At 53.1% G+C, this 14,509-nt stretch overlaps 1 protein-coding gene across 19 annotated transcripts in view; it reads right to left on the bottom strand.

Moving 5' to 3' along the window:
* Positions 1 to 14,509, bottom strand: part of Myo18a (myosin XVIIIA) — a 104,898-nt gene that overhangs the window by 28,809 nt on the left and 61,580 nt on the right. For all 19 annotated transcript variants that reach the window (XM_063251144.1, XM_063251145.1, XM_063251143.1 and 16 more), the window contains 10 exons: positions 14,302 to 14,478; positions 14,006 to 14,096; positions 13,539 to 13,731; positions 12,564 to 12,650; positions 10,329 to 10,470; positions 10,030 to 10,189; positions 9,083 to 9,269; positions 8,554 to 8,797; positions 6,054 to 6,163; positions 2,979 to 3,044 (listed from right to left, as the gene is read on the bottom strand). In XM_063251144.1, coding sequence (XP_063107214.1) covers positions 2,979 to 3,044; positions 6,054 to 6,163; positions 8,554 to 8,797; positions 9,083 to 9,269; positions 10,030 to 10,189; positions 10,329 to 10,470; positions 12,564 to 12,650; positions 13,539 to 13,731; positions 14,006 to 14,096; positions 14,302 to 14,478 — 1,457 coding nt within the window. The remainder of the gene's footprint in view (positions 1 to 2,978; positions 3,045 to 6,053; positions 6,164 to 8,553; positions 8,798 to 9,082; positions 9,270 to 10,029; positions 10,190 to 10,328; positions 10,471 to 12,563; positions 12,651 to 13,538; positions 13,732 to 14,005; positions 14,097 to 14,301; positions 14,479 to 14,509) is intronic.

Here is a 14,509-nt window from a genome sequence, read left to right as displayed (position 1 = left end):
CTGGGGATTTAGCTCAGCGGCATAAGCACCTGCCTTGCAAGCAGGTGGTCGTGAGTTCGATCCCCGATACCGATAAAAATGAAAAAGACAAAAAAAAAAAAAAAAAAAAATATATATATATATATATATATATATATAAGAAAGGAGGGGAGGAATAAGCACAGTCCCTAGGAGGCGACAGGGAAAGTCCAGGCTGGGATGGGGAGATTTGGGGTGGATTAAGGAAGAAATCAAACTTCAAACAGGGATGAAAGGCAGGGAAGCCAAACGTAAGGCACCTGGGCCTAAGGAAAAAAGGAAGTAATCACTGGCTAGAGAGAGGATGTAGCCTCCAGCAAGAAATGTGATGCCCCCTGCCCATGACTACCAGCAACATCGTCAATGTCCCCTGTGCCACACCCCACTGCAGGGCCCAACCTCTGGCTCCAGGTGCCTGGTGTCAGGTGAAGAGGACAGGAGGAAGACGTTTGGTTTGAGAAATGGATCCCGGAAGCAGCATGAGAGGAAAAAGGGTGGGCGGAGCTCCTGCTTGGTTTCATTGGTTTCAGGGCACCCAGCCTCCTCTTTCATGTGTCAGTGCTCCACCCCTCCACACACCCAGGTTTCACCTTCTCTCCTGGAAGGTGGGCGGGAGTTGGCCCCATCAAGGTACCCGTCCTACAGGTTTGGGGGCTGGAGGGCAGCCCAGCAAGGAACAGCTGGGTGCCCCCACACCCCGCCTCACTCTGAGCTGGGGCTGAGTAGAAGTTCCCTATTAAAAGAGGTGGAGAGGGCAGGCGGGATGGTCAGGTGAAAGGACAAAGGGAAACATGTAGATATATGCCCCCAGAGACATGACCTTCACAGGAAACACAGGTTACGTAAATGTACTCAGGACACCTCTGGGCTCTGAGTACATCAAGACCTGCTTCAGGGAAGACATGGAGAGGGAGCCTCAACTTTCTGTTGAGAGAGCTGTGTCTGCCAACAGAAGCCTTGTCCCCCGAGGCTGAGCATGTAAAAAGCTAGCTCAGTCCTTTGTGAAACTTCCCCAAATCCTGCAGATAGGGCTAAGATCTCCCGTGGGTCTTAAGCTTGACCCGAGTTTCAATTTCCTGTGTGCCTGAAATTCCACTGGGTGAGGAAAGGGAAGGCAAGGCCCCTGTAGACAAACATGCTTGGTCAGCACATCTTTCCAGGGCAGGAGGGAGATGCTGGTGCAGGGGCAGAGAAAGGCCCCGAAATGTAAGGAGCAGAAAAAGAATGGTTTTGAGGCCCGGGCAGTGAGCTCCATCCAGAACTCTTCTGAACACTGAATACTTTTGAGTATTAGGAGAAAATACTCATACAGATTTTATAACGTCAGAGGGCTCTCAGACTCCCTGGCCCTTATCCAAGACCTCAGAGTCCTGGGAGCTCAGGTGGAGACCTCTCCTCTAAAGCACAGTGATAAACGAACACATATAGGGATCCTCCCCACCCTACGCCAGCCAGTGCCAACTACAGCCTGCAAGACCACAGCTTACTCTTTCCCCAGCTAGATATGAGCAAACATCCAACCTTATGCCCTGCCCTGTCCTTGGGCACAAGTGGGCTTGGGGGCTCCCCTGTTTCAGTGGGGCATCTGAAAGAGTTGAGGAGCACAGAGGTCTGAGACAGCCTCTGGAAGTGGGCCAGCTCACACAGGTCCACTCCTGCCCGAGACAGGCTTGGGAACCTGGGAACCAGCTTGTAGGGGTACCACCCCCAATGCCAGCCAGCACTAGGTCAGCCTTCTAGATGGGCAGGAGCCTGGGGTAAAGATTGGTAAACCAGGAGACATGGAAGAGCTGAAGCAATGACCCTGATGGCAGACAGGCTCAACAGGAAGCCCAGCTGGCGGGTCCTAAGAAAAGGTGAGGGTGGGGGTGTGGCAAAGAGAAAGGAGGGACCAGAGAAGAGACTAAAGCCAGGAAATGACACTGGGAGAGGATGGGACCACAACAGACACGGAACACAGAGGAAGCAAGAAAAACACAGAATAGAAAGCAAGGGAGAGAGAGCAGCAGGATCTGCTGGGGCCCAGAGAAAGAGGGAAAGCCAGGGCAGCAGGGACAGAGATGAGAAGATACAGACAGGGGGGTGGGGACCGCGGGAGAGGGAGCCACAGGGCGGAGGGGCAGGAGAACTGAACCTAATTCAAAATGCTCCACACAGAGGGCAGACACCAGGAGGGACAGAGACCAGAGGGGACCAGTAACGCGCAAGCTTTGTCCAAGCACCTCTTTCCAAGAGTCCCTCAAGCCTCTCAAGAGCCCCTGAGCCCAAAGTTCCTTTCCTCTCTGCTGACAAGGACAGACCGGAAGCCCTCTCTGGCTCTTCACTGTCCTCCCTTCACCCAGGCCTCAGAGCACATACACACAGCTGCCACCTGTCCAAACTCCTCTGGGATGAGGCGTGCAGGGGTCCCTGGCTGCGGCTAGGCCGCTGGTATGGGGCAATGTGACACCCCGGCACCTGGCCGGGTGGGCCTCCCTTTAACACACCATGTTCCAGTCCGATGAGGAATTCAGCCTGCGGGCAGGTGGTACTTGCCCTTCCTGGGATCCTGGTAGTTGCAGGTAACTCCACAGGTGCTCTCTCCTTCCTGCCTTCTGGGCCCACCTCCTCTGAGCCCAGATCTTTCGGCCTACCCTCCCCGCACAGGACTCAGGCCAAATTCCGGGCCACCTTCCAACCCACTCCCTTCTGACATCACGCAGGTGTTCATAGCACTGAACAAGTCAGTCATCCAGAAGGCAGGAAAGTCAGAAGTTTGCTGCACCTGAGCATCTACACCCTGGCTCCTGGCCCTGCAGGGGCCCCTTGCAAGGAAGCGCAGCCTCTGAGTAGCTGGGGTGGGGTTGGGGGGTAGAGACTTCTGAAAACTGGGCAAGAAAGAGGGATGTGGAGGTCCCACAGCCCTCTCACAAGACCTACTAGGAAGTGCGGGCCCAACCGCCCTCCCGTGGCCAGCTCACCCGGCTCAGGCCCATGCACCAGCTGCTCTTCTCCAGGTCCAAGGACTCCAGCAACTCCTCCACTGCCTACAAAGAGAGGGCTCAGTCAGGGAGCATGCCCGGCACCTCCCCATCTCGTCACTCGGTCCTCCCCTTGCTCCTCCCAAGCAGTTCATTACTTATTTCTCAAGCTATTTTACTGGGTTTCTGCAGTGTCAGCCATTGTGTTTAACTCTGGTGAGAGCGAGGTTATACTACAAGAGCAAGAAACTCTTCCTAGAGAGCAAGACCAGAGAATTTGTGAAGTATGTAGAGAAGGAGGCATCTAAATCAGGAAGGGGGACTATGAAAGGGACCCTGGAAGAGGTGCTGTTTGGGCTGAGAATTTGTACACAGGCAAGAATTAGCCAGAGAAAGGATGGGAGAAAGCATTTCAGGCAGTATAACCAGCATGAGCAAAGGCCCAGGGGCAGAGTGCACAGAGGAAACCCAAGTGCTACGGAATCACTGAGGAGATGGGAGGTTAAGTGTGCAGTGCCCTGGGAGACCCCTGCAGTGTCTTCTCAGACAGGGACATGATCAGACTTGCCTGCTGTAGAGATGTCACTGCCAAATGGGTGGAAGGTGGATGGAGGCCCTTTTAGGCAGCAATCCATAAGAAAGGAGGTTAATGCCTGACCCAAAAGGAAGAAGAAGGTGAACACAGGAGATGGTAAGAGCACAGTACCTTGTCAAATATGGGAGGCAGAGGATAAGAAGAAATCTAAGCCAACGCTTACCTCTGACTTATACACAACAGGTAATGATGTTAGTACCCAAGACAAGGAATGCAAGGTTTGGAAAGAGGATTCGGTTTGAACATGCCAGTTTGAGGTACAACAGGGATACAGGCAGGGAAGCCCACAAAGCAGCCAGATGGAAATGGATGTCTGGAACTCCGGAGAGAAGCTTGGGCTGCGGTATTGATCTGAGAGTCATCAATATATATGCAGTAATTGAGGCGATGGGTGTGAATGAGGTTGTCCAGGAGGAGGGTGTCGATAGAGAACAGAGCCAAGGAGCAGAATGAAAAGAGAGACCCGTGCTAAAGGGGAAGGTGGAGGCAGAACAGCACAGAGGGAGGGACAACAAAGACAGAGAAACCAGGAGAGGCGATGAAGGCGAACAGATGAGGTTTCAAAAGGACGGAACCATCAGGAAAGTCACATATTGCTGCGGAGGCAAGGGACAGGATAGAAAAGTGGCCACTAGCAACGAGAGGGAATAGGGATATGAGAACACCAGTTCCAGAAGGGATATTACTACTTGGATGGGCCAGGGCAGGGGAGAGGTAGGGCATAGTCAACCATGAGGTACTGGACAGAGGGCTCCTTCCACAAAGCTTCGTGTGGAACAGTCTCCATGGACAGAAGAGCCAGGAAGGCTGAAACATGAGAGAGAGTTAATACTAATGGAAAGGTTTCTGGGGGACCAGAAAGGATGGATTCCAAAGCACAGAGGAAGGGGCCAGACAAAAAGAGGACCAGCAGAAGAGAAGTTTGAAGATGATATAAGAAGCTGGAGCCCTGATTCTACTGGAGCTTGGAGGCAAGGTCATCTGCTGGGAAGAAGCTTGGGGTCAGGGCCAGATAAGAATGGAAGTTGTTGAAGCTTTGCAGGGTCACCCCAACAACCCACCTAAGGGTGAAGGCATGAACCTACAGGGATTCAAGTCTGAATCATTGCTTAATTTTCTCTCATGGCCGTGGGAGTCCAAAAATCAAGAAATAATCAGACACAGAAACCCCATTATAAAGAAATTAAACAGGAAAAAAAGGGAAACTTTTTGGAGTAAGGGGAGGGAATCAGCAGAAGAGGGGGGGAAGGAAGATAAAAAATTATTAGGATGCTATGTATATGTACCAATCCCCCAAAACAAATGTAAATTTCATGTATTAATCACATACACCAATAATAATGTATACATTTTTCTTTGGTGCAGCTACCCAAAGGCCCTTTAGGGTGAGAGTCTGGCAAGGCAGGTACTGTGGGAAGTTCAGGAAAGCTAAGGAGGATGAAGGCTGAGCAGAAAAGGACGCACAGTCAGGAAGGAACCGATAGCGTAGGGAGGATGGGGTGGGGTCTGGGAATTAGAGGTCTTGAAGGAGTCAAAGAGCAGGTGTCCTGAGAAGAGCGAGACCCACAGACAGGAGGCCTGGCTACAAGAGGCCATGGAAGACTCTGGAGATGGAACATTTCTGGAGGAGACAAGCCCTCTACGTGAGTAGTGGGCTGGAAGGAAGGTCAAGGGCAAGTGGAAGGATCATCTACGTTCACACCAGGGTCTCATGCAGCACGGGCAGGCCTGAGAATGGAAAGGAGGTTGTTAAGGGCTCCATGAGCGTGGGTCACGACTCAAGGGGCGAGGGGAGGGGAACACACAGGGAAAGGCGGGGCCCCACTCTGAGGCTTCCTGTTCATTCTGCAGCACCCTTCCTTTTAGGGGGCCTCCTAAGGTCCAATGTGCCATCAAAGTCAGGCTGGGTACCTGGGCACCTGCTCAGAAAGCCCTTTGGCTGCCTGAGGAGCTGCCTCTAAGGGTCGAGGTGGCAGCCTAGATGACAGAGGGATACCGTTTCGGCAGTCACGCACTCACCAACCCAGGCTGCTCGAGGGCCCAGCGGCTTCACATTTTCCCTAGCACCTAGGAGGTCTCGCCTTTTCAACCTTGCCCCAGGAAGGGTGCTTGCCCCAGCTCTGGACAGCCTCCCACCGCAGGAACCAGATCCTGCCAAGGCTAGAGGCCATGCTGAGGCCCAGGTGCCATCAGCGGAGTGTCCAAAGACACTAGCCTAATCAGTCCTTGTTCTGAGAAGCCTTGGCCCTATTTGTTCTTGGATCAGTGTCAGGCTCACCAGACATTCCCAGCTCCAGCCTCCAAAGAGGGTAGCTCCTCTCCAGCTCCTACAGTCCATGCCCTAGGCTCCCTCTGCCACACTGGCAGTGTGGCATCTCTGTCCAGCCCCCATCTCTAGGGGAGGATGAGAATGGGTAGTTGTTCCAAGGGCTCTGAGTGAGGGTGAGGGGCCTGCAGGGGGTCTGGGGATCCACACCTACCCGCTTCTCATCTACCACGATGTAGTTGCGCCCATGTTTCTTGGTCAGGTGTGGGGCCAGGACGTCGAAGCGGCGGCGGAACTCGGAGAACACCATGTGGTCAGGATACCCTGGAGAGAGTGGCCCAGAGCCAGGTCGGTCAATGCCTTACCTGTTCCCAGGACACCCAAATAGTCACTGGTGTCCAGTGCGGGGGGGTGGTGGTGGTGGGGGATAGAGGGTGGGGTGGGGGGTAGGGGGTGGGGTGGTGGTGGTGGTGAGGTTTTACATAAAGGGGAAGGCACTGTGAGGGTGGGGGGCTCAGCGAACAAAGGACAGACAAAGAAAAGGGGGCTCAGAGAACCATCAGGGCTGTTTGCCAGAGGGACAAGAAGATTAAAAGGACACAGGCTGCCTCAGGGGACAGAGGTTGGGGTAAACCCTGGAATGTTTTCTAGGCTTCTACTTGCTACAACACAGAGAGAACTGCGCCTTGAGGACTCAGTAGGAAAAACAGGACGGCAAATTGCAACTGAGAAAAAAAGCACAAGGGCTGGCCTTGAAATCCTGGCCCTGTGTCTTATGATCCTGTGACTGTGGGCTAATCATGGCACCTCTAGTCCACTTTCTTTATCTTTGAAGCCCCAGGACTTATCCTGCGAGGTAATCATGGAGACTCACTGAGAAAATAAGTGGGAATCACAGCTTGGTTCTCTTGGTGAGAGCTCAATCAAACATGCCTTGCCTTTCCTCTGTGCACAGGAGCAGGATTTCAGAAAGGGAGCCTCTCTTTGCCCCCAACTCTGGTCTTGAGCCTGAGTCAAGAGCTTGTAGATCTCTTTCCCTGAAGAATGCCTGGATTTGAGATCAGGGAAAGGTAAGATGCTTTCTGGCTTGCAGCAAGGTCAGAATGGTGGCCAGCAGGTGTCCCAAATCACCCAGATCTCACCAAAGCCCATGATGGAAGATCAAGAGATCTACTTATACAGAATCACAGAATATTATTATAATTATTATTATTATTATCATTATTATTATTTGGTACTGGGGATTGAACTCCCAACAGGCACTTATATCACTGAGCTAAATCCTTGGCCAGAATCACAGAATTTTAAACCAGAAAGAGCCATCTATCTCATCTTGCAGCCAAGGAAACTGAGGTCCAAGGTCACAGAGGTGCCACTAGGGCAGAGCTGGCCTTCACACCCGGGCTCCTCTGGCCAGCCGGGGCTCATGCTGTCACTCCCGCTAGCAGCTCTGGGAAAACCTCCAACTGGGAGAGGAGGCTGATGCATGTGCCTGATAATTGAAACAGGAGGCGGGGGCTGCTGAGGGGCCAAGACAAAGTGAGCTATTGATTGTATCTGAATTGCAATTAAATTGATGGGCCAGGATAGTGGGTCTGGACGCCTGGCATCTTAATTAATCATCAGCGCTATCGATGGTGGCTGGGGGCCGGGGAAAGGGAGGGGGGCCTGCTGCTGCCGGCCTCATCGATCTGCTTGTTTGAGTAAAGCACATTGATTTTGGTTCAGAGCGGTAACAATCTGGTTTTGAAATAATAAACACCAACTCCATATCAAGACGTGGGGACAGATCGATGATTTATTTAGACCCGGGCAGGGAGCCTGTTTCCTGGCTTTGGCTGCTAAGGAAAAGTGAAGGTACCCATGGGGATAACTTAGGGGACCTGGCTGTGGGTGAGTGGGACCCTGCCTGTTTGTCTAGCTAAGGAAAAAAAAAAAAAAAAAAAAAAGAGCAAAAACCGGCAACTTCTAATTTCACAGGCAAACAAAACCTAACTTTCGGGGCCTGGCTCTGTAGCCACACTGCTACCTAGGTGGAATCTGGTTTGGCCACTAAGGAGATGTGTGACTTGGGGCAAACTACTTAGCCTTCGGCAGCCTCCCTCTCCTTATCAAGGGATCACAGTTCCTGCCTCGTGAGGCTGCTGTATGAAGTGTGTGGACAAGTTAAGAATGGCACCGGGTGTGCTGTGATGCTCTAAGGAAGGTCACTCTCACTACTGTCTATCTCTGTCCCCTCCACTAGATGGGCCCATGAAAAGGGTCTGTCTGACCTTTCTCGGGAATTTTAATACTTCAGAAAGATTTAGTACCTAGTTTCACGTGGGGCAGAAGGCTCTCGGAGGACACTGGGCCTGCTGCTGTGGGCAGAGCTGACCTATCTGCACTAGTAATGAGGACAGGAGACATCGTGGGAACAAATGATGTGGCACTGGGACAGCGAAGGGTTGAAGAGGACTTGTATACAGAAGGAAAAGAGAAACAGTGGGATTACAGGTGGATAAGAATAGACTGGGCTGGGAACGCAGTAAGAGTGACTCCAGAGAGGAGGCACCACAACAGAATGGAGTCTGAAGAAGACGACTTGGGGCCAGTCCTGAGGCAGGAAGGCAACAGCACCCTTCCAACCCCAGGGTGGTATCTGGAAGGCAGGGCAGGCTAGGGGTCAGCGCTGAGAAAGAGCTCTGGGGCCAAGGCAGGGGAAGGGACCTCACCTTGGCGGTACATGCGCATGGCATCAAGTAAGCGGGAGCCCCGGAGCTGGGCACGGAGCAGGGGCACATCCAGCTGTAGGAGCCCAGCCTCGCAGGGGTCTGCCTGGGGAAGATCCAGCTCGCTGCTGCTGCTGACACGACGGGAGGAGGCAGATCGGGGCTCCCCAGCCCAGCCCTCAGCCACAGGCAGGAAGCAGTGCACAAAATGCATCTTGGACCTCTTGATGGTATCAATGAGAGCATCCTGCCAAAAGGGAAGGAACCACTCTCAGGGGGCTCCAATGGCCCCTACCCAGGACAGCAGGGACTGTTGCCAGCAGCTCCACTTCTCACAGACCAGCAGGTATCCCACTACAAGCCAGAACATGAGAAACCTAAACACTCTGCCCTCCCCATGCCTGCTGGCCACTTACAGGCAACCCTCCTGTAAGTGGGGCAGGACCAAATGCTGGGTAGGCACCGATGTGTCAACTGCCTTAGCCTGCCTGCCAGAAGCCAGAAAGGCCCCAGGGCCTGGTCAAACACTCACCACCTGCAGCTTAATCTGGATGCACAGAGACTTCTTCTTCACAGCTGCCATGCCCGTGGTAAAGGTCTTCCGCATGCTAGTAGCCCGGCGTAGGGCCAGCTGTGAGCCGCCTTCCAGGCCTGCAATGGATCCTGAGAGCACCATGGTACTGCCCGCCCGGCCCAGAAACAGGTTGCTGATGATCTTTCTGGCAACGGTGGGACAGCAAGGGAGGAATAGGAGTCACGTTCATGGGACAGGAGAGGCTGTCTTAGGGCATCAAATGACCCTTAGATGGCAGTGGCCAGAGGCCTGGGTTATTTGGGCTGGGGCCACATGTCCACATCCTATAGAAAAACTGGAGAGAGACTTTCAAACCGTAAGAAAAGAAAACCCAGGGTAGGCAGAAGCCAAGGAGTGAGCCAGGGGCAGACAAAAGAAAGCCACTCACTGTTTTCCTTGACTAGGGAGGGAAGGAGGCAGAGGGGTCTGCAGTATGGCAGAAGAGATGCACCCCACATCTCCTACTGTACCATATAATTTACTTTCTACATTTACTGTTTATTCTTTCCTCCCTGCTAGAAGGTACACTCCCCAGAGGTAGGGAATTAGACACCCTGCTATCTGCCAAGACCCTAGATGTCCTTGTCACAGACTAGGTGTCCAATAATCACCTATGGAATGGGTGACAGACATGGTTCATATGACTGAAGGTTTTATAAGACTTCCGCCCTCTCTGAAGTTTGGGGGTGCTGTCCAACTGAAAACTACAGGTGCCTCCAACCACGTTTGTCTCCCTCCTCTGTTGCAGGAGGTCATCCCCATGCTCTCAAGGCTAACTGGTCTCTTCTGTCGCCTCTCAAGGACCGGAAGCCATCTACACTGCTGGTGAGGGAGCCCTTCAAACACATGCAGGGAAGTAGGTGTAGGGACAAGATGCGGGCAGAAGGTGTGGTATCCATCCTTACTTCTGGGAGTCCTGCAGAAGCCGAGGGGCATTCTGGGTGGCTGGGTTCTGCTTGGTGTAGCTCAGCCAGCCAGCGACATTGTACTCTACCCAGTTGGTGTTGTGGCTGTGTCCCAGGAGAAAATGGTGCGGTCTGCTGCTGCGCAGGAGTGGGCTTTGGCCTGAGGGTGGGGGAAGCAAGGTTCAGATTGTCTGGGACAGACACAAAGCCCAGGGACGCAGCAGAGTTCCACCTGGACCCATACAGATGGCTCTGCTGACAGGCAGGCAGTGCAGCTACCCTGCAGGGGTGCCTCCTACCTTTTTTGTCAGCTTCCTGAGGGCCATAGTAGGAGAAAAGGCGCTCAAGGAGGGTATCCTCGGTGGCTCCTGGCACCAGTGCTTCCTCTTCCAGTAACCACAGCAGGCCCCTGGCCTCATCTGCATGGGCCAGTGAGCGAACCTATGGAGAAGGGAACAAATTCCACCATGCCACATGGAGCTGAGGCCCTTATTTCTCAGTCATTTACTACAAACAGCTGTACACGCCCACGTGCAAGCCCAGCACAGCCCACAGCTGTGTGCTCACTGCTGCCGCCTTGTGGAGGAGGTGGGCGGCACAGGGAAAGAAAGGCCCAGAAAGACACTGGAGAGCTGCACAAAGATGTTTTCTGGACTTGGATTCACAGGCACCAAAGACAGAAGGCTTCTTACCTGAGCCCAATTCCCACAAGGTCTCCACACCCTTGGCCCCTTGAAGACAACAGGGGTCATATTCCCTGGCAGATTAAATGGGACGAAGTCTGGAAAGTCCTGAACACGGAGGATGGCCCAAAGGCACTGCTCAATAATTGATGACTGGTGGGGTGACCACTGGTTCCCAAGAGGGGAGAAGACAGAGAGGGCTCAGGTTACTGCAGATGGGATCCACACAGGGTATAAACTCAGGGACCAAAGTGTGGGATAGGTGACTTTACGGGCGAGGTAGCCAAAACAAGAGAAGGCTGGGGCAAACCAGAAAGCTGGTGTCACAACTGAAGAAATGATTGCCAGCACTCAGCTGCAGCTGCCTGCTGTCCTGGAAGGATGGCAACCTTCTGGGTTTTCAACAGAGGTAGAAAACTGACTTCGGATTTCTAATATCCCACGAAGGCCAAGCAAACAAGGTCTATGAGCACATCTAGCCTCACTGAAGGTGTCTTTCTTCTTCCTTTCTTCCTTTTCTTCCTGCCTGCCCGTCTGTCTTTTTGAAGGTTTCACTATGTAGTTCAGGCTGGCCTTGAACTCACTTATAGCCCAGGCTGGCCTTGAACTTGCAGCAATTCTCCTGCCTCAGCCTCCCAAGTGCTGGGATTTTAGGCGTGCACCCTTATGCTTGGCTCTGAAGGTGCCTTTTCTAAGGAACTCCCATGTCTTCCTCAGATAGAAAGAACTGAACCATCCCCACCCCCCATTCTGGCCTGGCCTTCAGGAATAGAAGATAAGGAAAAGGAGAAAAGTGCTCTAGGCCTTCTCTTTAACCCTAGCTGCCCACATCTCTTCCCCACAGCTGCCGAGGGAGTCAGCATGATTACCAGAAGGAAGCAGAATGTGCCCAAGGGCTGGAGGACTACTGTAGCACTTGTACTTAGAGGTGAATGGCAGGAAGGAGTAACAAAGCCACCAAGCAGGGACTGGCACTGAGGGGCCTCTTACTTAGAGGTTCAACTGCCCGATGCCAAGGCCTCGAAAACAGTGAAGAACCCCAGCCCAACATGCATCTGACCTCCTGTTGTTCATGAGTCAGATGTATGACTGCTCTCCATCTCCTGCGGATGGCGCAGGCTCTGAAGGGAAGCTAACACAGGAGCCAGGGGCTCAGAAAAGGAAACCCACCTTCCCTGGAGAGACACAGCACTTGGATACTTCAAGCATTTTGTCTCTGGGAGGATGCTCATTGCCCCATTTGTGCTAGTTCAGCAGGGCCTTACTCCAGGAAGCGGGAGAGCAAAGCAGGAATCAATGCAGAAGACAAAGCTCGGGAACTTAGCAGATACGTCATTCTCCACTAAAGTGCTTTATGCAGTTCTGCTAATTGAAGACAGTGCTCACCAGGCCAACCAATGCCCCCAGCACTAAGGCACCCAGGATACTAGCACAAAGGATGACAGAGCCTGCCTGCGAGGCTGAGCGGTGAGGGTCACATCCTCGGTAGTGTCCCGGAGGGTATTTTACCGCTTGACACTAGGGTCAACAGAAGGGAATGACTGTGACCTACGGGTCCAGGTTCTCGGCCCCAAGCAGTTGATATCAGGACCCCTGGCAGTCACACTGAAGGCTGTGCCAGTCACAGGACAGAACCTGAGCTCAGCTGACAGTGCCTGGCTGGGACACTGCACCAGGCAGAAGAAAAGGCCACCCTCCTGGACAGGCTGTGAGTGCTGAGGGGTAGAGCTACACCGATGTCTGGTGAAGAGGCTGGTGTCTGAGTGTGACTGCGGGGCTCTTGGGAGCCCACAGTGGCAGCTGAAAGGACCTGACAGGCGAGGCTAGCCTAGACCTTGCTGACATTCCTACCAGGGGCTGGTGAGAAGCCTGGTCCACAGCAGCTACGGAGTCATCTGTCGTTGAGTCCAAGTCATCAAAGGCCAACTCAATGTTCTCCTGGGAAGTAAAACAGACCAATAATGAGTGCAGGGCCATGTGTGGACGTGTAGCCTTCTGAGGAGGCCAGGCCAACCTCCCATCCCTCCACCCCTCCGCTGCCCGAAGTGACCAGCTGCTCATGACTTCCCCAGGGTAAGACACGGTATTGTTGGAGAGCTAACATTTTTATAACCTCCTGCAGCAGCTGATTAAGCAACGCAGAACAAGCCTACTCTCAACTTCACACCATCATCCCTGAAACGTGGAGACAACTGCCATGTTCTTCAGGAGTCTCCTCTCATCTAAGATAAATATCATCCCTTGCTTCATTCAACTCATCTCCATGTGAGGAAAGATTTCTGGGACATCCTTTCAGAGAGGGGCCCTAAATACTCAACCACCATCCTAACAGGTCAGCAGAGCGCAAGACAGCAGGAGGGGAGGCTGGGCCCAACACCTGCAGGCAGGAACTGCACTCTGGCAATTCACAGACTCTAGGGGGCGCTTTGAAGGAGGGTGTGGAGAGGTTCCGGGGACCCTGATGCACCATCAGCTTTGTAGAAAGCAAATTCTCTGCTAGGAAGAAGGCAGTCAAGGCTATCATGGTTTTCCTCGTGATAGCCCGCCCCACTTTTTCTGGGCTGTACTTTTATCTTACTTTTTCCTCTTTTACTTGCCCTAAACTCATTCCACAGAGTCAGTTTCTCTCTTGCTCTTCACTTTTACTTTTTTCAGATAAACTTTGCCACTGTTTAAAAGAAATGCATCCAAGATCAAGAGGTAGGACAAGATTCCCACTCCAGAGAGCAGGGGAAGACAGAGATAAAAAGGGAATAGAAAATTGGGAGGGAGCAGCCAGCAGGTAAAGCCAGGGTTGGGCTTGGCCAGGGTCAAGGTGGGAGCTACCTCCTTGTATCTTTCCAACTCCTGCACAAAGGTGCGCTCGTGAAACAGCTTCTGCAGCCGGTCCTGGGTGTAGTTGTGGCACAGCTCCTCAAAGGAGGCTCCACGTGGAGACCCAGCCTGCTCAGGGTTCTGGAAGCCTGGAGTATCCACAATCATCATGGAGCAAAGCGAGTGTTGGGTGGACTTGAGAGCCCTTTACAGGGAAAAGCTGGATCAGGGCTGGCCAGGGGTAGGAAGCAGGTCATAGCGTGGGCCCCCCTGGTCTGTCCCTGACATGTAGTAAATGCGCATCCCTGCCCACGAGCCCAGGCCGCTGCTAATTCAGAGGCTTGTTCATGGCCCACTTTGTTCGCAGCCTTCTGCTGGTGGGTGATTGCCTCACCTCGGCCAACACAGCCACACAGGCATTAGTCCCACTTTTGCCAAAGGAGGAAATAGGGGGTCCCTGGGCTCTGCCTGGCACTCACCTGTTTACCAGGGAGATGAGAAGGGTAAAGAGCTCACTGTAGAGGCCAGATGCCATTCCCTCTAGGTACTCCAATGCACTCAGTTTGGGGCCTGTAGGGCAAAGGTATCAGCTCTATTTCCTGTCCCATGGCCCATCCCTATGTACCTGTGCCAGTCAACATGCAGCCCTAGGGCTGGGCCTCCCCCACCAACAGAGCTATCTATTCACTCCAGCAGTTCCTCCCACCTCCAGATTGGTAACAAGACCCACATGAGGCCTCCTAATCACATCCACCAGTAAAGGGGGCGACGGTACCTGTACCATCTCCCAGGCTGCTCTCCTCAGGGCCTTGGCGGAAGGAGGTGGAGCGCTGCAGGGTGCCACCCTTGTGCTGATGCTTGAAAATAGCTGAGGACAATTCCTCCAGGCTGCAGCCCAGAAGGTATGCAGCCTTCTGGGCCCATTCATGGCGGGCAAACTGCTTGCGGCCAGCTGAAAAGCAAAAAAGGGATCTGGCATCTTG

This window comes from Cavia porcellus, unplaced genomic scaffold, assembly GCF_034190915.1.
Source record: "Cavia porcellus strain 051 isolate PalLab524CR breed Dunkin Hartley unplaced genomic scaffold, mCavPor4.1 scaffold_6, whole genome shotgun sequence".
Lineage (NCBI taxonomy): Eukaryota > Metazoa > Chordata > Mammalia > Rodentia > Caviidae > Cavia > Cavia porcellus.
This window is presented reverse-complemented; position numbering and strand designations above follow the sequence as displayed.